The 26611-nt window shown below is 39.3% G+C and overlaps 2 protein-coding genes across 5 annotated transcripts in view; one reads left to right on the top strand and one right to left on the bottom strand.

Annotated features, from left to right (window-relative positions):
- Positions 1 to 2471: 2471 nt before the first annotated feature.
- Positions 2472 to 14846, bottom strand: TXNDC9 (thioredoxin domain containing 9). 3 transcript variants are annotated; one of them, XM_082427375.1, is made up of 6 exons: positions 14640 to 14846; positions 12893 to 13023; positions 9821 to 10039; positions 7931 to 8049; positions 4989 to 5243; positions 2472 to 2647 (listed from the first exon to the last, which is right to left on the bottom strand). In XM_082427375.1, exons 3-6 carry the CDS (start codon positions 10007 to 10009, stop codon positions 2530 to 2532), a joined length of 681 nt encoding a protein of 226 aa, XP_082283501.1. In that variant the 5' UTR covers positions 10010 to 10039; positions 12893 to 13023; positions 14640 to 14846; the 3' UTR covers positions 2472 to 2529. The 3 variants fall into 3 exon arrangements, with proteins under 3 accessions (XP_082283501.1, XP_082283500.1, XP_082283502.1); XM_082427374.1 differs by having other exon boundaries at positions 12875 to 13023; positions 14640 to 14845; XM_082427376.1 differs by lacking the exons at positions 12893 to 13023; positions 14640 to 14846 and adding an exon at positions 12602 to 12724.
- Positions 14001 to 26611, top strand: part of EIF5B (eukaryotic translation initiation factor 5B) — a 66350-nt gene continuing 53739 nt past the window's right edge. For both annotated transcript variants that reach the window (XM_082427253.1, XM_082427252.1), the window contains exon 1: positions 14001 to 14219. In XM_082427253.1, the coding sequence (XP_082283379.1) occupies positions 14185 to 14219 (35 nt within the window). In that variant the 5' untranslated portion in view covers positions 14001 to 14184. The remainder of the gene's footprint in view (positions 14220 to 26611) is intronic.

Genomic DNA, 26611 nt, shown 5'->3' with positions numbered 1-26611 from the left:
TAGGTCCTCATTGTTTCTGATAAGTCAACTGTTAATGTGGTTTCCTTGTACATGATGAGTGGTTTGTTTTCAAGATTCTTCTGTCTTTTAACATTTTTATTCTGGTATGTACGGGTGTGGATCCTTTTATTTTCAGAACCTGACCTTCTTGGATTAATGCTTTTCATCAAATTTGAGAGTTTTACGCATTGTTTCTTCTAATAACTTTTCTACTCACTTGTTTCTCCTCTCCTTGTGGCACTTCCATGACATATATGTTGATGTTCCATGTTTCTCTGAAGCTGTTTTTCTTTTATTCCTTTTTCCTGTTCTTCTGATTGCATTATCTATATTGATTAATCCCCACATTGGCTTTCTTTCTACTGCAAAGCTACTGTTGAGTCCCTCTAATGAATCTTTCATTGCAGTTATTATACTTTTTAAGTCCAGAGATCTCCATTTGGGTCTTTAAAAATAATTTCTATCTCCATTAATATTCTTTGAGGGAATATTATCATACCTCCCTTTACCTTCAGCATGGTTTTAGTATGTGTATTTGTGTATGTATGTATATATATTTAGATGCTTTGAGGTTTTTGTCTGCTTCCAATACCTGGACCCACTCAAAGGCAATTTTTTTTTTTTTATTGCTTTTTCCCCCACCATGTATGAGTCACATTTTCCTGTTTATTTGTAGATCTTATTTTTTTGGTTCAAAACTGGACATTTTACGTAATACAGCAGTTCTGGAGACTCATAGTCCCTTCTCCTCCAGGGCTGGTTTGCTTTTATGGTTAGTGACTTAGCTGGACCATTTTGGCTAAGTCCACTTACCCTGAATTCTATGGCCTCTGATGTTGCAGTATGTCACCTGGGCATACGCAGTGTCCCTGACGCCTCCCTTCAACCCCGAGGATGGTAGTTTTAGCAGGGCTCTCTTGCTGTTTCTTTCCCTGCCGTCCCTGTAAGAGTTCTAGTTGGTCTGTCTCCATTGTTATCACGCTGTGCTATTAACATCCACTAATTGATGGCGGACCTCTCTATTATTTGACAATGCCCTGGGACATAAATTGCCACACAGTTCAATCTAATTGAATTTAGGTTTTTGTAGTTGTTGAGGTTTGTTCCAACCGTAGGGCTACTCTGAACTGCCTCTTTGGTTCTGTGTTGAAATTCTCACTGGTCTTCCTTTCTGCTTGTTTTGCTATCCTGGAGATCCCAGGCTCCTCTCACTTCACTCCCAACCCCACCCGAAATCTCCTCTGTCTGCAGCAGCAACCTTATGCTTCAACTTCTCTCACTCTGTTCTAAATAAAGTCAGTCCCTTAAGGGAATGCTATGGAACCTGTTTTTACAGCCTGCTTCTCCCACTGGGCAGAACCTCTGTGCTAATCCCCCAGCACTGGGGATGGGGAGAGTAGCTGGCTTTGCTAGGAATGGTCTGTAAGTAGAGCAGTGGGTGGTAGCCCCTGATCTTCTCTGCTTGCCCCTCCTTCCATGGAACCTCCACCCTAGTCACTATTGCTCCAGTTTATGAGTACGCCAGGGCAACAGTGATTAGAAAACAGTATTCCTGGGGTAGATATTCTGTGCTACAAGTGGGGACTGGGTGGAGGAAGGAAGCCTCAGACCTCTTTGCTACTGCTGATTGGAACAGAGCTTCTGCAACACAGACGTTGGGGGAATGAGAGATGCTAGCAGTCTGCTCCTCCTAGGGATACACTGTAGGCCAAGACTGGGAGATGAGGGGAGGAAGGGTGCAGGGTCATGGTTCAAATACCACAGAGACTCACTATTCTTACCAAGATTGAGTATTTTCTTGGATAAATGTTTCTGTTTGCTGTATGCTCTTATGACAATTTCCAGAGACTTTAATTTCTAAAAAAATATTTCCCAGTTATGATTGTTTCACTGAGGGGTCTGTAGGTCTCATGTTGCCATTTCGAAAGTGCTTCGATTGTTTAATACATGTCTTAAAATACAAGCAATCAAGACCCTTTAAATAAGGCAGTATGTTCACAACCTGAAAAAGCTTTCTGTTGCCATCAGTTGATTCAACAACACCATGCAGCATACAGAATAAATACAGTTCTTTAATAGTTACTTAAATATATTCCAGAAGTAAAGAGTGTTTCTAATCATTTACAAGTGCTGCCTGTTACACCAGTAAATGTTACTTGACCTCTTTATAAAGTAAATAATGCTGGGTAAGAATTAGTCCTGGAATAGTGTGCTGAATTTCTATTTCCAATCCAGTAGATTAAAAACACAATTGTGAATGGTATAAAAATGTAAGAATCATATTGTGATAAAACCAATCTCAAAAATAGAGAATCCAGACCCTCCTCAGATAATTTTAGAACTCAGAAGTTTTCCTCAACTTAAACACGAGCTCCACAAAGAAAATATCACACATGTTTTTCAATGTGATGCAACTGCATAAAACTCTAGAATGTGACCATTAGGAGACGAATGTACTGAAATCAACAGAATATAGAAAACACATCTAATTCTGAAGTCAGGAAAAATAAAAAGACGATTTACAAAGAATTAATCATCATCAGAGTCAGAATCATATTTCTTTCCTCGAATAGTTTTCTTTTCCAGCTTTGTGAAGTTTGTTCCAAATTTCCTTTGGCTCTGAAATGGTGGCTCCATTAAATTTCCACTAAAAAGAAAGCAAATTTAAAAAACACTTATTCTGTATGATTTAGTACAGCTGGTATACTAAACTGCACAAAAATCTATCCTCACTATAACACAAGGAATAGAGTAAAACTTTCTTTAAAATGTTGGTGTCAAGGAAGAGGTATATTATTTACACTGATAGTTAATAGTTTTAAAGCTTACTATGTACTACTAAATGCTTTAGATCAGCGTTTTATTTTCTTATCATTAATTACTGATTAACATTTCACAGGATGCACCAACAAAATTGACTGAAAAAGCACAGAAGGAAATCAGTTAATTTTTATCTGTTTTGGGTATGCTGAATCTGTATTAGATTCTTTCCTGAGAATGACACAGGAAAACCATGCTCTATTTTTGATAGCCTGTTATGACTGATTTGATTCTATTTAACATCTTTTAATGCTTAGATCTCTATAGACATCAACAAAACTCATGGAATTCATTATCATTAACCCAGAATTAGTATGGAACTCTTTTCATGACGCCTGAAAAATATTTCGAAAATATCTGGAAATATTCCTAGCAGCTAGATCTTGGTTTTGAAATAATCACTTGCCACTGAAAGGAACCATGGTGTCTCGGAGAAAAAGCCAATTCCTATGGAGAGTGTAACACGAGGCCCCCTAAAAGACCTTACGTGCACCAGAAAGAAAGTGCTCAAAGAATTATGGGGACGTGTCAAAAGGACACAGAAGCCAGTATGAAAGGCTCTCACTTGCCAAATCTGAGGCAATCTGAGCTTCAAAGTAAATAATAACAGCAACAGACTATAACCCACTGAATAAAAGAATCCACAGCCCATTCTAATACAGATAAATGAAGAAGTAAATTAATGTGGGGTCTGGAAAAGTTCTTCCTTAAATCACCAGTTGGCTTGGTGGACAACTGGTTAACCAGTGCACAGTTACCACCACCAGCAATGAGACAAACCATCACATATCTCCTGATATGGTACACTGAGAAGAAAGAATACAACATCACTTCCATAATTTACCTGTGGAAAACATGCAGAATCTGAATCTAATTTTGAAACAAACTGGGAGATGCTCTATAAAATAACTAGCTTGTACTCTTCAAAAATGTGAAAGTACTGAAAAACAAAGGAGGGGAACAAGTTGCTACAGGTTAATGGAAACTAAAAATACATAGTAAGTACACGGAACCCATTTTTCCAGTATGGAGGACATTATTGGGACAATGGTGAAATTTGAATAAGGTCTGTAAACTATGTATTTTATGTTTTAATAAGTTGTACTGTGGTTGTGTAAGAATGTTCCTGTTCTTAGGAAATGCACACAGAAATATTTAGGAGTAAAGGGACAATATATCTACAACGTCCAATCAAATGGTTCTGAAAAAAAGTTTATATATATCTAGAAAGAGAACGATAAAGCAAATATAAAATGTTGAAAACTGAGGGACATGGGTGAATGATATACAAGAATTCAAGAATTCTTTGTACTAGTTTCCAACTTATTTAAAGTTTGAAATCACTTCAAAATAATTTTATTTAATATTAACATTTTACTTAATATTAAGAAAATAAAACCTAAAACTCCAAAATCAATCACTACAATGTAGGAATGATTTATGCATGTGGAGGAGAGATTCAGTGATAAAGGAGGAAGGGAAGTAAAAAGATGGGAGACCTTCCTACTTATCAAAAGGCACTCTGACTGGAATAACTGGAAAATTTTACCTGTTATTTTTGCAAATCAAACACAGGCACAAAAGATAAGATGATATGCTCTGATTTGTGGAATTAGATAAATTATTTGTCTAGAGATTTGGACAATGAGATAAGTGGAAAATGGAAGTTGGATTTTATCAACAGATCGTTTTCTGAGACTGTTTCCGAGAGTAAGTAATTTAAGCTAAGCATAGAGATGAGATTTTATACATTTTATCAGATCCTACAAGTGATACAGGAATATCTACTTTCAAACATTAGATTTTTAATGTAAGTCATTATCAATTTGATTAATCTCGTTTAAATCAGGAAGGAGTCAATTCTTCTGGAGTGTCATTTTGGGTTTCCAGATTAACAGAGAATTAGGTTCCATAGGATCTGTTAGTTTGAAAACTTTTATAGTTAGATGGACTCCAAGATCCAAGATCAATTTTATTTATAACTCTGATTTTGCTGTAAGATCATGCTAATGTACACTTTAAGAAATATGCCTTTCCTTTGTGAAAACTTTTCTACAACTCAGCTTAAAGATCTTAGTTCCATAAAATAAATGTTAACATAAAAAAATTCTCTAAAAAATCAACTGGATATGTGAATTAATATAAATTGATAGTTTACTAAAAGTTACCTGTAATTGAGAATATCAGAACAACCCAGCCTCCATTCTAAAGTTTCTGTGGTGAAGTCATCTGTATTTCCTAGGTCAGAAAATCCAACAATAAAATCTTGTGTTTTTCCATCTTTCACCAGTGCTAGCGTGGGAATGACTTTGATATGCAGTCTCTCACAAAGGAAAGGTGCTTTTTCCACATTCAGCTTCAAAAATTTGGTCTCAAGATGTTTCTTGGACAATATCACCAAATGTCTGTCTAGTATTTGACACCTATAAATAACAACACATAGAAAATCAAAAGCTAAAAACAACAGATTTCTTTTTCAAAATAAATATTAAGGCACATCTAAGTTTTCAGTTTTTCTGAATCTCATAATTTGGCAGCCAACCTATGCTTCTATCAGATAACCTCATTTCCATTTCATAGGTTAGGTATCTCTTTTTCTACATCTCATGATATCGTATTCTAGAAAGTCAGGTCTCCCTTAATGATACTTATAAAAAACAAAGTATTCAACTTATGCCTTAAGTGGTTCACAAAGTTGTCATGTTCATGGTTAAGAATAAAAAATTGTCATTTCCCTTATGCATGTTTCCTGGCATCTCACAGGTGACAAATCTGAACTTGACAGAACTCGGAAAACAGTTCTCAGAATTAGAAATGAACGTGTGGTGCCATATTCGGAAGTCACTAAGAAAAGACTGAATGGTGTCACTGAGAAGGAACCCTTCCAACTGTGCAACTCTGTTAGTGAGAAGCATATCAAGGTTAAGGGCTACAAATATGGTCATTACGGTTCTAAAGAAATGAAAATTACCAGCAGTAACCTTTATTAAGCCACCTGAATGAAAAGGAAAGTGGAAAGCGATATTTTCTTTAAATTATATTTTAAACTGGCCAACCCTCTAGTGTTTCTGAAAGACTACTGTAATAACCTTTTGAGAAGTAGTTCTTACCCAGAGGTGATTATTACAGTCAACTTTTAAAATACGCAAACGAATCAAAATTCTCTGGGCGTTGAGCTGAGAAACATGCAAGTGATTCTCACGCCCAGCAAAGTTTGAGAACTACTGCTTTCGATGACTAAGACCCGAATGCTTCGTAGCTGGTTTTACTAGCAGGCTTTTTGGGTACTTCTTGGTATAGTTTTTCCTGAGTTAGGTTTGGGTCCACGGAGTTTCTTATAACCTTGATGCATCATCACCTCTGAGTGATTCTTTTTATATATCATCCACGTAGTGCAGCAATGGGATTTTAGTGAAAAATGGTAGGGGAATAAGCCGTTTTTGAATGAAGTTCCGAACAAGTGACAAATCATTTTGAGAAATACGTTCTTGAAGATTTGTACAAAAATCAACTCCATTGTGTTACTGGAGTAATACGGAATCTATTTTAAATAGGTCTGTGTCCCACTTGTCAATTAGTCCATTTTTTAAAAATCCAGAAGTAGTAGTTATGGTGTAGTTAAAACAGCATTAGGCTTAAAACCTGGGTTCAAATCCTCTTTTATCATTTAGTAGCTGAGTGACATTAGGTAGGTCACTTAATCTCTCCAAGTCTTGGTGTCCATGCATGAAGCATAGGAATTATATGTACTTACCTCAAACGGTGATTGTGAATGCTCCAGGATTTTATACAACATGAAGTATCTAGCGTACTATGTGCTAGAAACTTTGATATCTACCTATCTATATATCTCTCTCACCTCATCTCAATCTTGACTTTCCAGTTCTGTCTTAAGGTAAGTACTGCTGGTGCTGCATTGTTTATAAATCCATCAAGTATACTTACTGAGTACCTACTATGTGTAGTCAATGCTGCTCTATGGCTAGGAACCCAGAGCACAGTGGGCCACGACACAAAGGCAAACCCTCTGCCTTCACAAAACTAACAATCTAGTGGGCAGAGACATCTAATAAATAAGTGGACAAATAATACCAATCTTCTATTTACCTTCCTAATCCCTTTCCCACTTTCCCTTATAGGAGATTTCATCATCTCAGTTATTTTCTTTCATCTTTATTTTCTTAGTCAATAAATCCCAGGCAATCAGTCCCTGAAAGGTGTTAACTAATAGCCAGGTTGTTGGGTGATGAGGCAAAGACAAGGGCCAGGCAGGCTATGGAAATGCGAGAAGAGGGCGGGGCTGGGATCCCAGGGAATAACAGACTCTGCATTGGAGTGTGTGTCTAAGGGGGGCAGGAGCTACTCGGCTTCAGTGAATTGCTTTCATACAATTCTAGGTCTGTTATCAAGTTATCTGATACTTAAAAAAAAAAATTTTAAATCTGATTAGTTGCCAACATTTAAATGTTGGCAAGTATTCAAATTTGGGGGCTAAAAAAAAAAAAGGCTTGAGTCCTCTGGTTTAAGATATAACCTCTTCTGGGGCTATTTTCACTTTGAGGGATCTGCCTCCAAAAAGAGGTTGGCAGATCTGGGTTCGTCTAATAGAAATCACTTTATTCTCCTTCCCACCATGCCTGATAGCCCCAACTCTGCTTCAGGTGAAAGGCTTGGTCAAGCCACTGTCTCCCAGTGAATTGCAAGTTGAGAAGAAGTGACTGAATTCAAAGCTCATGTTCAGGTGTTGGCCCCATTTACAACACTGTGGCTGTATCATAATAGTAGGGACAAAAGTAGAATTCTTTTGGCACTGATAAAAAAAATTAAAGTGTTCATTTCTAAGATGTTTTAAAAATTAGCTAGTGAAAATATAGTTCAGGAAATAGCCATTTCTATGGAAATACTGATCTTCTATAATTTGTACTTTTGTATGTTACTGGTTTTTAAGTTAATCTTTAATGATTGCTTAACTTTAATATAATTCTAGTACAAAGAGACAACTTAGGAATTACTTCCTTTTATATTTTTCTTAATTTCTCTATTAAGTCAGTGCATCTCTATTCAACAATCTCATCATGTTCAAGAACAGTCACTGAGGGAAACAAATTACCTCAATGTGGAGTCTCTGTAGAAATGGCAAACCACTTTTTTACTCTCCTTGACTTCTTGAAAAAAGTCTCTCTCACTAGGGATTTCTCTGTATTCCCCATGTCCTTTTGAAAGCCATTCCTGATTTGGAGAAAAGGGAAATATCACACATTTGAAATATCTTTTTCAATATCACTTTATATTTTATGTCCAAATCACTATAATATTTTGTAATCAAGCTGATTTTATCTTAGAGAGAAATGAATTCCTTTCGGTGATGTACTTTCCTATGTTGCTAGTTGTCAATGCAAATACAGTCTGTGGGCCATGACTATCTCCACAGCATGGCTCATATTTAAGATGATTACCTCTCTTGGTAACTTAAAACATACATTTTCTTAGAACTTCGAAAGTAAAAATTCAGACTATAAAGAGACTTAGAATGTAACCGTCTACTTAATTTCTCTGCACTGAAACTATTAAAATCAGAAGCATTTGATCCAAGTTACTATGTAGCTTTAAAAAATAATGCTTGTGAGATAAAGCCAATCCGTCTTTGGGGAGGGGGCAGGTACTGCAGCTCTGAAGCTCAGGAGCCCTGTTTGCTTTTGATGACTAACTCAGAGACAGCAAACCTCCTCTGTACTGGCCACCAATGGTATAGTATCCTGGGAAGAAAAAGGTGTTTGTCTTCACGTGGTGTCCAGAAACAAAGATCCCGCAAGTCACCTAATCCAACTCCCCAAATCAATAAATCAACCCTTATCATCCATGTCGCACAGACATTTCAGCTTCTTGAACCTTTCCTGTGGCAGGAAGCTGGTCCCCTCAACTGGAAGCTTGTTTCCTTTCTCAGGAGCTGGTTTTAATAAAAGCGAGGACTGGACTTGCGGGCAGAAGGCATGGGCTTGAATCACTGCTCTACCACTCATCAGGCTGTGAATTGTAACAACCTTTCTGAGTCTCACTTTCCTCGTTTGTAACGTGGAGATCATAAAGCAACTATCTCACTGACTTACTGTGAATGGACAACGTGAAAATAACTACAACAGTGTCTGGCAGGTGTGCTTAAAAAGTATTTGTATATGTACTCTCTGTTCTTAGAAAAGTCTTCTCACACTGAATCACAGTATATCCAGAACAATGGGCTGTGGATCCCAGCTTGGACCTCAGATGAGAAAGAGAAATTCTAATCTCCTTCACGTCAGCCCTTCAGATATCCTACATCGCCTATGTCCTCCCTGCTTCACACTGAACATTTCCATTTGCTTTTGACTTCCTCATATGAAATGACTTCTAGACTCCTTCGTCTTCTGGCTGTCCTCCTCTGAACAGTCTTCCAGAAGTGGTCCAACTAGAAAGGGGCAGGAGTGCCATCTCTGGACTTACACAGCCGAGACTGTGTCACTAGTTTTGGTATCTATACATTTCGTGCTGGCTTACACTGAGCTGAGACCTACCGGAGGCCCTGATATTTTTCTCCTTATTTCTTTGGTAAAGCTTCCACAGAGAGTTTAAACTCTCACATACACTCCTTAATGACGCATTTGCTTTGAGCACAGCTAAGTTATGACAGGCTTTCTCATAACTCCACCTGGAAGGGAACCCACTGACCCCTCTTCCTCCCAGTGTTCTTCCTCGTCCACTCTCTCCTCAACCACACAAATCAGAGCTCGGAAGATTATCCTGGGCACGTGTTTCTTGTACTTGACTGTGGATTAATATACTGATAAGGCTAATTCTGAATGTGTCTTTAAAACTAATCTTTCTTCTGGGCAAATTTTTAACGGCATTAGGTACTCTGAGGTCAAACCACCCTACAAACTACAAGTGACTACTGCAGCACGGGTATAGATAAGTTGTTAGAAGCATACTGTTAGAGCAATTTCAGAAAGCAGGGCAGAGAGGTTACTTGTTTCTGCTGCTGAGCTTTCCTCAGGGCCTCGAGTCTCTTTTCTTTGAGGCGTTCCAATTCATCCTCATCCATCTGATCCAGTTTCTGAATTTCCGAATCCAGCTGTTCTTCCACTTGTTTGGTGGTCTGTAGCAACTGATTCTCTAGGACTTTTGAAAACATTTCAACAGATGCATTCGCTTCCATTTTTCTAAATGGTACAGTTCAGCCTTGATGCTGGGGAGAAGGTTTACAAAGTTAGAGAAAAAAATAAGACAGTTTTCTCTTAGTTTCAAAAATGTTAGCAAGTATATAATTTGTAGTCCACAAAGTGTTCTGCTGACAACCAAGCACGTCATGTTAAGAATTTTTATTTAAATGTTTTAAAATTTAATTTTCAATGGATCATAGTCACACTACTCAAAAACGATTTAGACCAAAGTTTAGGTGCTTTTGATTTAGTCTGTGTTTTACTATCCTAAAGCAAAGACAAATCTGTAAGACCATCGCCAGACCAGAAAGAAATGAAAGATGAAATTAAGCCTAGTGCTGTATACTGACAGTGTTCTTTACCAAAGGAAAAGGGAAGAAAAGCAGGAATGACTGTGAACATGATAAAGTTTAACTGCAGTGAGGTTTTACACACACATATACACACCAAACTTTGCTTCAACATAGAGCAGGGTTGAGCAAAAGACATATCTTTCATCTCTGACTAAATGATTTTCGTTTAACTCTGAAGAGAGCTCATTACAACTTATGTAAAGAACTCTGCCTGATGTTCCCTAAGCTTTAGTTTCCATTCCTGTTCTCCCATTACCTAATAAAGTCTATGAGGCCACAAAGATTGATACTGGTATTGATTTACTGACACTCAGTGTTCTTAACTTTGAGGTCAAACAATATAACACTACAAATATTAAAAAGAATATTGATTTTTCCATCAATCCTCTATGTAAGATAAGAGTTTAAAAATAGAATCTAGGGACTTCCCTGGTGGTCCAGTGGTAAAGAAACCAACTCCCAATGCAGGGGACGCGGGTTCGATCCCTGGTCGAGGAACTAAGATCCCACATGCTGCGGGGCAACTAAGCCCTCGAGTCGCAACTACTGAGCCTACACGCCTCAACTAGACAGTCTGTGTGCCGCAAACTACAAAGCCTGCATGCTCTGGAGCCTGAGCGCCACAACTAGAGAGAAGCCTGTGCCGCAGTGAAGAGCCCGCATGCCACAACGAAAGATCCCGTATGTTGCGACTACTAAGACCTAACACAGCCATAAATAAATAAATAAATATTAAAAAAAATAGAATCTAATTCAGATTAGAAAAGAAGATCTCTCTCAATTACATATTTTATATTGGCACATAGTTGATTTATAATGGTAATTTCAGGTGTACAGCAAAGCTATTCATTTATACATATACGTGTATCCTTTTTCAAATTCTTTTCCCATTTAAGTTATTACCAAATATTGAGTTCCCTGTGCTATACAGTAGGTCCTTGTTATCTATTTCAATTACATATTTTAAAAGAAATGTATTATTGTTGCTGGTAGAAAATCAAATGTTTTATGGGTACCCCTGAATTTCAATTTATATTTTGCCTATCAAAGCAGGAGGCTGTTGCATCTCAGTTAGTTATGTGATACATCTGCAACAAGTACTGAAGCACTTTCAAAAATCTGAATAAACTTGTGAGCTTATTCACCCAGCTTCAGACACGCAGCCTGGCCCACCAAACCCTCTATAAATGTTGAAGTGAAGAGAAATAGTCTTCTTGCAAACTTCGCTTCTGATTCCATTTTTTTACACATGAAAAGAAGCTGAAAAGCATACTCGGGACCTCCCTGGTGGCGCAGTGGTTAAGAATCCACCTGCCAATGCAGGGGACATGGTTGGACCCCTGGTCCGGGAAGATCCCACATGCCGCGGAGCAACTAAGCCCGTGCGCCACAACTACTGAGCCTGAGCTCTGGAGCCCACGTACTACAACTACTGAAGCCTGCGTGCCTAGAGCCCGTGCTCCGCAACAAGAGAAGCCACCGCAGTGAGAAGCCCATGCCCCGCAACGAAGAGTAGCCCCCGCTCGCCGCGACTAGAGAAACCCTGCATGCAGCAACGAAGACCAAACGCAGCCAAAAATAAATAAATTTAAAAAAAGCATACTCGACTTCACCTTTGTATTCCTGGAGCTAGCAGTGCTGAGAACACTGCAGATGCACAAAAAATGTTTGTCAACTGTTGAAGGAACATGTGCGTAGCTTTTGTTCAAATTATCGTTAAGTTTCAAAAGTATTTCCGGGTTTAAAAAAACCCAAAATGTAACTTCCTCATAAACGCTATAAAATTTTAAAGGAGCTGTATTTCAAATGTAGCAAATGAATTTCACACTCCCTACCTCCCAAGAAAAACGTAACGCTGTGACTCTCAGGACTGGGGCCGGATGAGGCAGAAAGCTCGACATTAAACATTGACTTGCATGTCAGACCCCGTTCTTTACCAGGGGCGTAGCGGTTGCTTATCCCTGGAGGTTTATAGGCTAAGCTCAGAATTCAATTCTTCGATAACTGGGAGGAGAAACGATTAACAAGGGCTGCTCTGGGGGCAGGTGGTGCTGGTCACCGCATTCAGAAAGGGGGAAAGGAGATGGTGCAGAGATCCTGAGAACTTCATTCTCCAAACAACAAGCTTCTTTTTTCCAGTTCAACTGAATGGTGGGCAGGGACTTGTCCTCAAATTACCTAACCATTTCCTTGATTCCCCGGCATGCACCCGCCAAAACAACCAGGGGGCCTCACCCTTAACTGCACGCCAGCCGCTTCCCAAAAGCACCCTCGCCACTCCCTGCGCCCCCGAAGACAAATGAGGGCAGAGTTGAGGTGGTCCCGGCTTCACCGCCTCCCGGGGCGCATGCGCCAATGCTTCCTCCGCGGCGCGGACACCCTCGCCCGAGCCGCGCCCACCCTCGCCCGAGCCGCGCCCCTCCCCCGGCCAGGCAGGAGGCTGAGCAGCCGGGTGTCCATTAGCACCGAGATGCATGGCCGGCTTTTTCACACCACTCTCTGCCTCACCTGAGCTCTCGGTGATACCTGAGAAGTGAGGAACCAGCTTCTCCAGAAAAGCAATGCACTCCGGCGTCAGCCTCGTAGCAGCTGCGTGGGCCTGCGAAGCGGCCGTCACTTCCGGCTCCTCATTGGCCGCGGCTCTCACGCGATACAATCTGCGACGCCCCAGGAAGTGGAGGGGGGGAAGGGAGGGGACGTGCGTTCGGAGAGCGCTTCTGCGCGTGCGCTCCTCCCCCACCCTTCCCCCGCCCCACAGCCCGGAACCGAGGTGGCCCAACCTCTCCCTCCCTCCGTGTAAACAGCCCGGAGAGCGAGGGAGCGAAGTATTCTGGAGTTTGTAGTTTCTTAGTGCTCAGCCTGGAGTTGACGGTCTTAGCCTCTGACATAATGTTACATCAGAAATGAAATAGCTACTGTCTTGCTCAGGAGTGCTACTCCAATTTCGTTTCCATTCTGTTTATTGAACATTTCCCCCTTTTAAAAAAAAGTTGAAATATAACTTATACGCCATAGTTTTTACATAGTTAACACTCGTAGTGTCATCGTCCAGATCCGTATATAGAACACTTTCACAACCCTAGTAGGTTTCCTCGCGACTTCCCTGACACACATTTTTAGAACTTGCTCTCGCTTTGAATGTAAAGATTATGATCTATTTTGCAGAATTAATGGGTGTGTCCTTGTTTTATGATTTCTGGTTTGTTTGGTTTTTTTTTTTGGTAAGTCGTGGACTCATGTGCTGGATTTCTCTATCTCCCTTGGGAACACCTAGACAGTTCACCAGGGGTTCATTGTGGTTCTTTACTGAACTTCACGCAGCTGCGAGTACAAAGGGACAGAGGTTAAAGGTGGAAGGGAAACCGAAAGTCTACTCCTGAACTGAGATCCGATTCCCCAAGTCTGCGTTCCCCACAGGGAGAAGGCTGACGGTGGAATTTCAGCCTCATTGTCCACCTCCGGGTTCTAGAATCTGGAAACCGCACGGGCGTCGGTGCACGGCTGACGCTTGCGGGAAGGGGGCGCTCGGGCTCCTGCCTGGCGGGCGGGTCAAGTGGAGACGCTCTACCCGAGGCGCAGCTCTCCATGAGCCGCGCCCTGCGTCCACACGCCGAGGCGGCGGGGCGATGCGCTTGCGCACTCGGAGCTCACACCATATGTGCCCTGTCCCAGTGCGCGGGTCTGTGGAGAGCCGGGTGCGAGAGGCGGCAGCGCGCGGCGGGGGACGGAGCCGAGCGGAGACCGAAGTCGGTCGGGGGACAGTGGGTCTGTGAGAGACCGAATAGAGGGCCTGGGGCTGCGAGCGCCGCTGACACACGATGGGAAAGAAGCAGAAAAACAAGAGCGAAGACAGGTAGCCAGTGTCGGGGTCCCAACGGCGGCGGCCGGCGCGGCTGAGGGGGTGGCGCGGGTCCCGTGGGCGGGCGGTGGACCGGGGTCGAGGCTCGAGAGCGGCCCCGCGGGGCACCGGCTGGGGCCCACAGTGGGTGGCGCGGGCCCGAGACCCCAGTTCCGGGCGGGCGCGGAGGGCCTCCGCGGCGGGCGGGTTCCCAGCCGAGACTCTGTCCCTTTGCCGCTCCTCGCCCGGCCCGGGAGAAGGGGTGTCCGGCCTGAGGAGCGGGGCAGTCGTTTGGGGTTCGAGGCCCCGCGGGGCAGGGCTCGCGGCCTCGCGGGGCCGGGGGCGGCTCAGCCAGCGTGGCCCGGAGGTTGGGAGTTGTTTTCGTGGCGCTACTCTTGCTGGGGGTCAGGAAGAGTTCTTTTTATGTCTTTGTACCTTTGAATTCTTGGCGAGAGAGGGAGTTGGGATCCGCTGTGTCTCCGGCCAGGTGTTCCCACCCTCGGAGCCGCTCAGGTGCGTTGGAGTTACCGGGAGGAGCGTAGCAGCAAGCTCTCTCTTAACTTCATTTAATTTAGGTACAGCTTTCAATTACTTAAGGGCTGATTGTCCAGACTCCATGCTTTTCGCGTTCCTTCTTCCGGCCTTTTGGTCATTTCTTTGCTCTCTAGCACCTCCCCTAAGAAAGGAGGAGGAGATGAAACAAACCAACCAGGGTCGGTCTTTTCTAACCACTTAAAAGACTTCTGGGGCGAGGGAGCGTAAGGGTGTATGTAGAGTTGCGTACCCCGAGATTATTGGAACATTTCTGGGTGTCATATTCGGTTGAGTTCTTTACCCTTTTTCATTGAAAGGGTTGTACTTCCTGGGAGTGAACAACATTTGTTACTTTTTGCCTTTCTGTACTACTTACCAAACTTAGTTCAAATACTGGGGATAGTAAGAGACATTCAAAAGACAGAAACAACCTGTGATAGCTCATTTTCACTCAAAACGGATATGTGGTCTTGAAGTTAAAATCAGATTACCAGTTGTGAGTTGGAATTCTGGGTTGTGTCCTCACTGGCCTTCACCTTTCTGATGAATGGCGTTAAAAAGACACCAAGGTGAGTCTTGTATTTCAGTTACAGGTCTATTGGAGGAAGTTAATTGGTTTCAAGAATAGAACTTATTGTAAATCAAAGCAGATAAATAAGAAGAAAGAAGCAGAATTCTGGGGTGATTTAGTGGGAGAGAAATTTCTATGCTTTTGACAGGATGTTTTGGTGCCTAGGATACTTTTTTTCTTCGACCTCATACAAGAAATAGAGATGAGTGTAATAAAGCTTCCTGTACCAGTTACCCAGCTTCGACCATTGTTGTCACATGACTGGCCCTGTTTCATCTCTCTGCTAGATATGGTAAAGCAACTCTCAAAATCCTTTCATGTGTAAATCCTTCAGGTGTATCTGAAAGATAAATACTTGAGGGAAAAAAACCCCACAGGAACACAACATAAAACACAACCACAATGTCATCGTTAAGCCTAAGGAATACTAGCAGTGATTTCTTTTTTTTTTTTTTTAATAAATTTTCTCTTTTTTTTTCTTTTTGATAAATTTATTTATTTATTTATTTTTGGCTGTGTTGGGTCTTCGTTTCTGTGCGAGGGCTTTCTCTAGTTGTGGCGAGCGGGGGCCACTCTTCATCGCGGTGCGCGGGCCTCTCACTGTCGCGGCCTCTCTTGTTGTGGAGCACAGGCTCCAGACACGCAGGCTCAGTAGTTGTGGCTCACGGGCCGAGTTGCTCCGCGGCATGTGGGATCGTCCCAGACCAGAGCACGAACCCCACGAAGCCCCCAACATAAATATTTTTTAATCTAAAGAACAAACTTCTGTAATCCTGATCCAAACAAACCAATTGTAAAACACAAAACGAAAAAAAAAAAAAAAAACGCAAAACCGAATTTTAATTAGAATCAGTGAAATTAGAAAATTGACTAGACAACTGATAATATTTAAGAAATCACTGGGCTTCCCTGGTGGCGCAGTGGTTGAGAATCTGCCTGCCAATGCAGGGGACACGGGTTCGAGCCCTGGTCTGGGAAGATACCACATGCCGCGGAGCAGCTGGGCCCGTGCGCCACAGTTACTGAGTCTGCGCGTCTGGAGCCTGTGCTCCGCAACAAGAGAGGCCACGATAGTGAGAGGCCAGCGCACCGCGATGAAGAGTGGCCCCCGCTTGCCGCAACTGGAGAAGGCCCTGGCACAGAAACGAAGACCCAACACAGCCATAAATAAATAAATAAATAATAAAATAAAAATTAAGAAAAATTTATGTATATGTTATTTTAGCTACAGTTTTTATTTTTCAAGCTCTTTCACGTTGGAAAAAAGCTATTCAGAGGAGAGATTTATTTTTGTGCGTGTATTTTTAGAGAAAAGTGAACGTCTTTTGCGAATTCATCAAGATTTTCATGGATGACAAAGTTTAAATTGCAAACACTAGAGCCTGTTAAATGATTGGTTAGATAGTATAGAAGGAATGCTACTGGGTTTTTTCCCTCTCCGACTAAATCTGCAGTGTTTACTTTTCGGCTCGTGTTGAAGGAAAAATGGTGGCAGTGTAATGGAAAAACACATTTTCTCATAAGCCAATATCAAGTTTTTTTGTTTGTTTTTTAATGCTTCGTGGACTCCTCCCACCTCTCCTTCCCTTCCGAGCTGTCCTCAGCCAGACGTGTTTCTGCTCAGGAAGAACTGGGTGAGGAATGAGCAGCTGCTTATTAGCTATCAAGTTAAGGCATTGAGCCACTTCTCAGTTATTGGAAAGGACATAAAATACTTGAGTGTTTTAATCCTTATATTGTTATTTTAAATTCTTAGCCACTCAGTGTTCATTTAAATTTAGATTTTACTATCTAATCTGAGTAATTTTATTCGGATTACATATGCTTTGTTTTATCAGTGACTGACCTTTGTTTAAACATTGAGTTCTAGAATCTTGTTTCAGCTTGTGAAATTCTGAGAATGAGATTTTGATAGGTGTTCGGCAAGTTTTCCTGCCTTTTTCAGTTGACTGGGGTAGGATTCAGTATTCATGGATCATATAGACAAAATATAAGGCCAATATTTTCATTTCTTCTTATAACCTTCCCAGTCATCAGCTTACATAATGGGACCATATCTTATGGGATCTTGTGTGCTCTAGCGATGTCTTACCATTTCCATTTATACAACACGATGAATGTTCTCTTATTGATGTGTGCAGAGAAAAAATGATCCTGCTTATCTAGTTTTTCACAGTTAGCCTCCAATTCTTCATTCTGATCCTTTTTTTTAATCCCCCAAGTGTGGTAGTTATATTTTTCAGGTTGTAAGGAATGTGGTACGTTACCTTAATAAATGGGATTAATACATCTACACCCCCTCACAAAGGATATAGAGGGAAGGAAGATCATTATTTCACCTATCTCACAGTCAGACATGAAGGTGGGGATGTCATTCAGGAATTAGGAGGTCTTTCAGGATTGAGTACAGGTATCTTCAGCTATGATTCTCTATGCTGGTGGTGAGCTAGTATAGTAGCTCTTTGTTTTTAACTACACATAATGCTCCTATCATCCCTGGCAAAATTCCTCCTTTTGGGGGAGTTCTGGCTATCTCTGAGACAGCTGCCTACGTTTTAGATTTTTGTCCTGGTGTCAGACATTCATCCTAGCCAGGTATGATCAGGGTATCGGGTCCCTCTCCTGTGATAGAAAGCATGGTGATCTGCTTAAGGAACCTGTCCAGAGGAGCTGTGAGCATAGCAGGTACTCTAAAGCGTCCCAGAGAGGAAGTAGTCCAAGTGGCAAATAGTTCAAATAGTCTAGTTCAACAAAGGAATTTATTTCTCATTTGAATATATTTGAATTAATAATAAACTATCTGCATACATTAGATCAAAAAAGAAAAAAAGATGTATAACCTGAGAGTTCTCTTGGCTTACCTTGTTCCTACATTGATACTTTAGGTAATCAATATGTGGAAGGACGGGAAGAAGTCCTAGTTTATAAGTGAATAAGTCCTAGCTATGAATGAATAAGAAGTCCTAGCTATAAATGAATAAGAAAGCAGATGATAAACTTGTTAGCTTATAGAAACCTCTTCTGCCTTCTCTACTGGTGATCTCTGGGGAGCTGATGTAGCTACTTTTGATGTTACTTGCCCACTAGTTGTGCTTTACTTATTCTAAGTTTATTCCAATCTGGCGGTTGATCTATACGTTGGGCAAAGCATTGTTTAACTGAGGAACTGAGTGTCTGCTTAGGTTAGAAAAGCAGTTCTCAAACTTTTTGGTCCTAGGACCCCCTTACACTCTTAAATTACTAAGGAACCCAAAAGGCTTTTGTTTATGTGGGTTATGTCTATCAATACTTACCATATTACAAATTAAAACTGAAAAGTTCTTTAAATATATTGATTTAAAAGTAAAAATAACATCACATTAACATAAATAACACTTAAATAATCACTTTCAAAAATTTATGGAAAGAGTGGTGGTAAACATTTTGTAAACGTTTACTATCTGTCTTAGTAGAAGATATCTTGATTCTTGCCTGCTTGTGCATTCAATCTGTAGCAATATCACACATCGTGTGGCCTCTGGAAAACACCACTGTACAGTTGTGAGGAAATGAGAATGAAAACTAGGCTAATAGCCTCATAGTACTATGTTGAAAATAGTTTTGACCCCTTGAATTAGTTGAGACACCATGAATTGTGTTGGGGGGAACTACTCTGAGAACTGTTTATTTAGGGATTCCTAAACCAGATTTAGGCATTTGTGAGACATTTCCCAAGCCTTTCAACTTCCATTCATGTTTGTCCAACAGGTGCTTAGAATGTTTGAGAAGCACTCAGAGGACAACTTAAGACATTTGTGGGTATGTTCATGCTCTTGATATTTTACCCACTTATGATTTTTTTGATTTTTTTATGTAACGGGTGAGTTTATCAAGGTCTATTAAAAGTCTTTTGGGACTGATTTTAATTGGGAGTCCCATTAAGTTTTTAGATTATTTGGTACACTTATATCTTTATGGTATTGAATCATTCCCTTCAGGAAATATATTGTCTGTTTAAGCAGTTAAGTGCCAGCTGTTGTTCTAGGTGCTGAAATATAGTGATGAACAAATTAGTAACATGACATGCTTCTTTATTTGGTTAATTATCAGTAAAACTTTATTATTTTCTTCGGTTGAACCTTTAGGATATTTCTTGTTTGGTTTATTCCTAGGTATCTTATAGTTTTGGTTGCTGTTAATGTAGGAAAACTTTTTTTCAAGATGGTCTGACCAACTTAACTCTCTCTTATTATTAAAAGTAGGTGTTATTAAAGGATGAGGCCTTAATTGCGATTTGGTTATTAGTTTGTGATAATATATAACAGAGGGGGAGACCAGGGAGAAAAATTAAAGACATTACAGCAGCATTCAAATGTTTTAGTTAGTGACACACAAATGACTCCTTTTTCCCTCCCTTTCTAACTTATGCCTTGTGTCAAATATGTACTGTTAAGAAATTTCAAATCAGGTATTTTGAACTATTGAAATAATCGCAGTATACTACTTGCTCTAGCAGTAATCACAGTATTTACATAACTTTAATAATGAAGACACTTAATGTAGAAGAAATAACTATGCTGTAACCAGTTTGAGAATCTGGAGGAAGGGAGAGGTATAAAGATAAAAGAACTACTTTATAACATATAGAAGAGGAAACAGATTTAGCATAATAATGTGCTTGAGGCTTAGAGCCTCTCAGCTGTTAAGCCAAACCAGACTCCAGAACCTGTGGTTTTGTTTTTTTTTTGTAACTGTGCTGTACTAGCTGATTTAAGAAATCCTGCTATTCCAAAATGTAGACTTTCCAAAGGATCTTTACTGGTGAAGCAACTGTTAAAGAGGAACAGTTTAACAAAGGAGGGAGAATAGAAGAATGACAGCCGTTGTCCATAGGTCAATCAGTGCCAGAATTTCTTTAAAAAAATGTTCTCACTTAACCTTAGTTGAATAACTGCCTGTCTCATAGCCTGTTTAAAGTGAAAACAGTGATGATTTAATGTTTCATTCCTTCCCATTTCAGACATGGTATATAAAATTTCAGGTATATTTTTTCAGAGGAATCCCTACTTTTCACCCAGGTAGCAGTCATTGTTTAGAATCATTGGTTTTCAAATCTCCCTTTGGTGATAGAAAGATACTTTCTATTGAGATTTAAAATAGTGTTTGGTTTTTCTGTTTTTGAAACTTTCTTCATACTGTAAACTTATATAAACAGTCTCTGAAAATACAATAAGTACTGTGTTAATTAAATTTGTGTCATTAGGTTTCAGGTACTGAGCTCTGGTGAAACTAATGGATGTGATTGATGATAATGTAGTAGTTGGAATTTTTTATAAGTCTGGGATCACATGTCCTAAGAATTCATTGTATGGGTGTGCCACATTTTATTTACCCGTCCATACATCAGTTAGTGGATTCAGGGTTGTTCCACTTTTTGGCTGTTATGAATAATACTGCTAAAAAAATCTGTGTATAAGTTTTTGTGTGGACTTGTGTTTTCAATTCTTTGGGGTATATACCTAGGAGTGAAATTGCTGGGTCGTAGAGTAACTCTATGTTTTAACTTTTTTAGGAACTGCCAAGTAGTTTAACTTTTTTTCCAGGAACTGCCAAAGCTGCTGCTCCATTTTATATTCCAACCAACAGTGTGTTAGAGTTTCAGTTTCTCTACATCCTCATCAACACTCGTTATCATCTGACTTTTTGATTATAGCCATTCTAGTAGGTGTGAAGTGGTATCTTATTGTGACTTTTGGTCTGCACTTCATGATGGCTTAAGATGTTGAGTATCTTTTCATGTGTTTATTGGGCATTTGTATGTCTTATTTGAAGAACTCTCTATTCAGATCCTTTGCCCATTTTAAAATTGAGTTCTTTATTATTGAGGAATAAGTTCTTTATATACTCTAGATACAAATCCTTTATCAGATATGATTTGCAAATATTTTCTCCCATTCTGTGGGCTGTCATTATTTTCTCCCATAGGAGGTTGTTGTTTCACTTTCTTGGTGGTGTCGTTTGTAGAACAAAAGTTTCTAAAAAGTCTGATTTATCTATTTTTTCTTTGGTTGCTTGTGCTTTTGATGTCAGATCTAAGAAATCATCACCAAATCTAAAGGCATGAAGATTTACTATGTTTTCTTCTAGTAGCTTTACAGTTTTAATTCTTACATTTAGACCTTTGAGCAATTTAGGGTTAATTTTTTTATACTGTCTGAGGTAGGGGTCCAACTTCATTCTTCGCGTGTGGATATTCAATTGTCCCAGCACCATTTAAAAAAAAAAGACTATTACTCCTCTAATTCCTTGATCAAATCAATTGACCACATGTGTAGGATTTTATTTCTGGACTCTCAGTTCTGTTCCATTGATCTGTATGTCTATCCTGATGGCAGTATCACACTGTCTTGATTACTACAGCTTTGGTATTAAGTTTTGAAATTGTGAAGTGTGATTTCTCTTTGTTCTTTTTTGAGATTGTTTTGGCTATTTTGGGTTCCTTGCATTTCCATACAGATTTTACAATTAGATTCTCTCAGTTACTGCAAAAAAAAAAAGAAAAAAGGGGCAGCTGGGATTTTGATTGAGATTGGATTTCTTCTGTAGATCAATTTTGGGAGTATTGTCAATGTTATGCCTTGAGATCCATGAACATGGAATGTCTTTCCACTTATTTAGGTCTTCAGGTTTTCTTTCAATGATTTTTGTAGTTCTCAGAGTACAACATTTGCAACTCTTAAAAAATTATTCTGAGACATTTATTTTTTTTTATGCTATCATAAGTGGAATTATTTTTTAATTTCATTTTCAGATTGTTTATTGCTAGTGCACAGTTTAAATACAGTTGATTTTTATATATTGATCTTCTGTTCTGCAATCTTACTGAATTCGTATTAGCTTGAATGTTTTTTTGTTGTGTATGTGGATTCCTTAGGATTTTCTATGTACATGGTCCTGCCACTGCAAGTTCAGATAGTTTTCTCCTTCTTTTCCAATCTAAATGGTTTTTATTTCTTTATTTTACCTTAAGCTCTGGCTAGATCCTGCTGTACAGTGTTATATTGAATGGGGTGAATGGACATTCTTGTCTTGTTTCTGATCATGGGGTGGGGGGGAAGCTTTCAGTTTTTCGCATTAAGTGTGTTAGGTGTGTTTCCCCCCGCCCCTCCCCACCGTGAATGGGTGTTGGATTTTGTTACATTGCTGTCTCTTCATCTGTGAGATGATTATGTGGTTTTTGTGTCTTATACTGTTTATACATGGTGGATTACATTAATCAATTTTCATATGTTGAACCAACTTTGCAATCCTGGGATATATCCCAGTTGGTCATGGTGTGCAATCCTTGTTATATGTTCTTGGATTTGGTTTGCTAGTGTTTTGTTGAGGATTTAATTTTTTTTTTTAACTTTTAACTTTTCTATGTACTTGTTTGAGGTCTTTGGATAAACTGCATAAAATTGAATTCTTACTAAATCAATTGGATAACATCTTTAAGAGTTTAAAGTTAGTTACACATTGCTTGTGATTTATGATATATTTGATCTTATTTCAGCCATCCTGGTTTGTTTTTTATTTGTGCCAATTCTGCAATGCTTTGTTTCTATTTTTCCCCCTTCTTATCTTGGGTTAGAGTTTATACATGCTATTTCTATTTTTTTTTTAAGTGGTTTGACTTAAAATTTTACCTTGCATATACAAAGTCAATATTTAAAGCCCTGTAAAACAGTACAAGGACAGTAGTACTGGTGTCTGGTATTTTGTTTTATAATCCCCCACTTCAGGTCAGTGACCTTTTACTTAAGATTGGATGTTACTTAAAGGCATTACTTGTCAGGAATGAACCTGGGGGGGAAAAAGGCACATACTTACTGGATTATCCATTGTTCTCTTAAGAATTTAAGAGAACAAAATGACTATGAAAAGTGATTTTCTCTTTCAGACATGTTAGTAGCTAATACGTCTTAAAAAATGAAATGTTGGGATTAAAGTTTAAAATTTTAATTTTTTATTATAAAAATTTCAAGCACACAGAAAAGTTGAAGGAATAGTATAATGAACTCATATACTCATCACCTAGATTTAATCATTACTAGTATTTTGTCCTCGTTTTTGCTTTATGTATTTTATTTTATAGACATCTTGACATTTTCTCTCTAAATGTTTCCTTATGTAACCATAATACCCTTATCCCACCTAGTGCAATTAACACAAATTCTCTTATATTTAATATCCAGTTCATATTTCAGATTTCCAACTCCACAATGGCTTTTCAAACCAGGTTGCAGAGGAGGTTCACCCTGCATTTCATTGTGGTGTAGCTCATAATGTTTAAAAGTCACACTTTCATTATAGGTATCTGGCTAAAGTTATTCTTTTTTTTTTTGTCTGTGTAAGTCTTCTTTTCACGTTCTCACTCTGAACTTAGAATTTTCAGGACTTGGTTATCTCAGACTATTGGTAATTAGAATGGAGGGGAATTATTAGAGAGACTTGTAAGTAGCAGTTGCATTCTGTGCTGTTGTTTGGTTTAAGAACAAAATGCTTTTGCAGGCCTACAAACTTGTCACTCCTGAATGATGACTGAAGTGCTAAATTATATTAGTTTACTCCCATTCAGGTTGGTATGAAACACGTAATCAGTTTTGTGAAATTTTTTTGAGACTGAATTCATATAACATAAAAGTAACCATTTTAAATGTACAATTCTGTGAGATTTAGTACATTCACAGTGTTGTGCAGTCTTCTCTGTCTAGTTCCAAAACATTTTCATCACCCCCAAAGGAGTTCCTGTATCCATTAAGCAGTTACTTTCCCTTTCTGTCCTCCTCTGAGCCCTTAGCAACCACTAATATACTGTGTCTTTTGATTTACCTATTCTGGATATTTCATATAAGTGGAATCATACCATGTATAACCTCTTGTGTGTGGGTTCTTTCATTTTGCACGTTTTCGAGGTTCATCTATGTGTAGAATATATCAGTACTTCATTTTGTTTTTATGGCTGAATAATATTCCACTGTGTATGTATACCTCATAATGTTTATCCATTCATCCGATGATGGATGTTTCAGTTGTTTCCACCTTTTGGCTATTGTGAAAAGTGCTGCTATGAACATTTGTGTCTAGATGTTTGAGTACCAGTTTTCAGTTCTTTTGAGTATAGTATATACCTAGGAGTGGAAGTGGTAGATCATCCTATGTTTAACTTTTTGAGGAACCACCAAGCTTTTTTACAGCGGCTGCACCATTTTACAGCACCACCAGAATGTACAAGGGTTCTGATTTCTTCATATCTTTGCCAACAATTCTGTTCCTTTTTTTTTTTTTTTTCCGTTAATAGTCATCCTAGCGATTGGTCTCATTGTTTTGATTGGCATTTCCCTGGTTACTAATGATGTTGAACATCTTTTTATGTACTCATTGGTCATTTGTATATCTTTGGACAAAGGTCTGTGCAAGTCCTTTACTCATTTTTAAATTAGCTTGTTTCGCTTGAGTTTTAAGAGTTCTTTATATATTCAGGATACTTGATCCTTACAAGGTACATGATCTGTAAATATTTTCTCCCATTATGTGGGTTGTCTTTTCACTGTCTTGACATAGTATCATTTTTACAAAAGTTTTAAAATTTTGATACAATCCAGCTCACTTAATTTTTGTTACTGTTGCTTGTGCTTTGGGTATTGTATCTAAAAATCTACTGTTAAGTCATGCCAGGCTGTGAAGATTCACCTATGTTTTCTTCTTAAGAGTTTTATTGTTTTAGCTCTAACATTTAGGTTATAACCCATTTTGAGTTAATTTTTGTATATAGTGTGGGGTAGGGGTCCAAAACTTCATTCTTTTACGTGTGGAGATATAGTCCCAGCACCATTTGTTGAAGAGACTATTTCTTCCCCTATTGATTGGTTTTGGCACCACTGTCAAATCAGTTGACCATGGGTGAATGGATTTATTTCTGGACAGTTTTATTCTTTTGATGTTTATCCTTATACCAGTACGACATTGTTTTGGTTACTATAGTGTAAATTTTCTTAAATAAAAAATTTCAAACGTATACAGAAGCAGAATAGTGTAGTGAACACACCTGTCAATCACCTGGTTTCAGGTATTACTGATTCACAGATAACCTTGTTTCATCTGCATCCTACCCACTCTCCTCTTCCCTCTCCCCATTATATTGAAACAACCCCAGACATTTGTAAATATTTCAGGAGGTTACATAATCAATTATAAGAAACATTTACATTTTAAATATAAATTTAAAAGAATGATATGTTTCCATTCATTTGGAAAATTCACATACAAAGGATCCTTGTCTGTGTTAGGTAAATAAAATGTAGTTGTAGTTTTCTCTCAGTGGGATTTTTAAACTGGTGTTTGAATTTATTATTTCAGAAAATTTAATTTGGTAGTTTTACTACGATCAAAATATAGTAATTGTTATGGTGGTAGACAAGGTTTTTATTAAGCCTCAGTGATGAAACTGGTGAGCCTTTCTAATTGTATGAAAATTGTGGTTGCCATTCTAAAATAGGGCTTTTTCTTTAATAGTGCCTGTTAAGAATGTGTTACATTCCCTGCTGGTTGTTAGTTGTAAAAGGTAGGGAGGTGGGGACTTCCCTGGTGGTGCAGTCGTTGGGAATCTGCCTGCCAGTGTAGGGGACATGGGTTCAAACCCTGGTCCGGGAAGATCCCACATGCCGCAGAGCGACTGGGCCTGTGTGCCACAACTACTGAGCGCGTGTGCCACAACTACTGAGGCCCGTGTGCCTAGAGCTCGTGCTCCACAGCGGGAGAGGCCACTGCAATAAGAAGACCGCGCGCACTGCAGTGAGGAGTAGCCCCCGCTCACCATAGCTAGAGAAAGCCTGTGTGCAGCAACGAGGGCCCAGTGCAGCCAAAAATAAATAAATAAATAAATAAATATTTTAAAAAGGGAGGTGAATTGAGCACACAAAAAGGAGTTTTCTGTTCTCAAAGGAGCTTACATTTTAATATAGCAAATTGGCATATGCACAGATAATACAGTGAGGAGATGAAGGGAGAATGTGAAGTTTAGGTTAAGTATGGGAATGCTACCCTTGAGATTTCAAATTTGCCTCCTAAAGTTATTACATATGTCTTCCAGATCCCTTTCTAATTAAATCTGCCATCAGGAGAGCAAGCCAGATTGGAAGGAATGGGAGTGTGCTGTATGTTTCTGTCTCTTGAGTAGCAAGGGTTGATGATAAAGAGTATCCAAGATCTTCAGTTGCCTAGCTATTGCCTGCACACAGGTGCAGCCAGACCATTCTAATGATGGTGTTGTTCAGCAAGT

Source organism: Balaenoptera physalus (assembly GCF_965194825.1).
Source record: "Balaenoptera physalus genome assembly, chromosome: 15".
In the NCBI taxonomy this organism is placed as follows: Eukaryota; Metazoa; Chordata; class Mammalia; order Artiodactyla; family Balaenopteridae; genus Balaenoptera; species Balaenoptera physalus.
The sequence above is the reverse complement of the archived record's forward strand: the minus strand, read 5'-3'. Positions and strand labels throughout refer to the sequence as shown.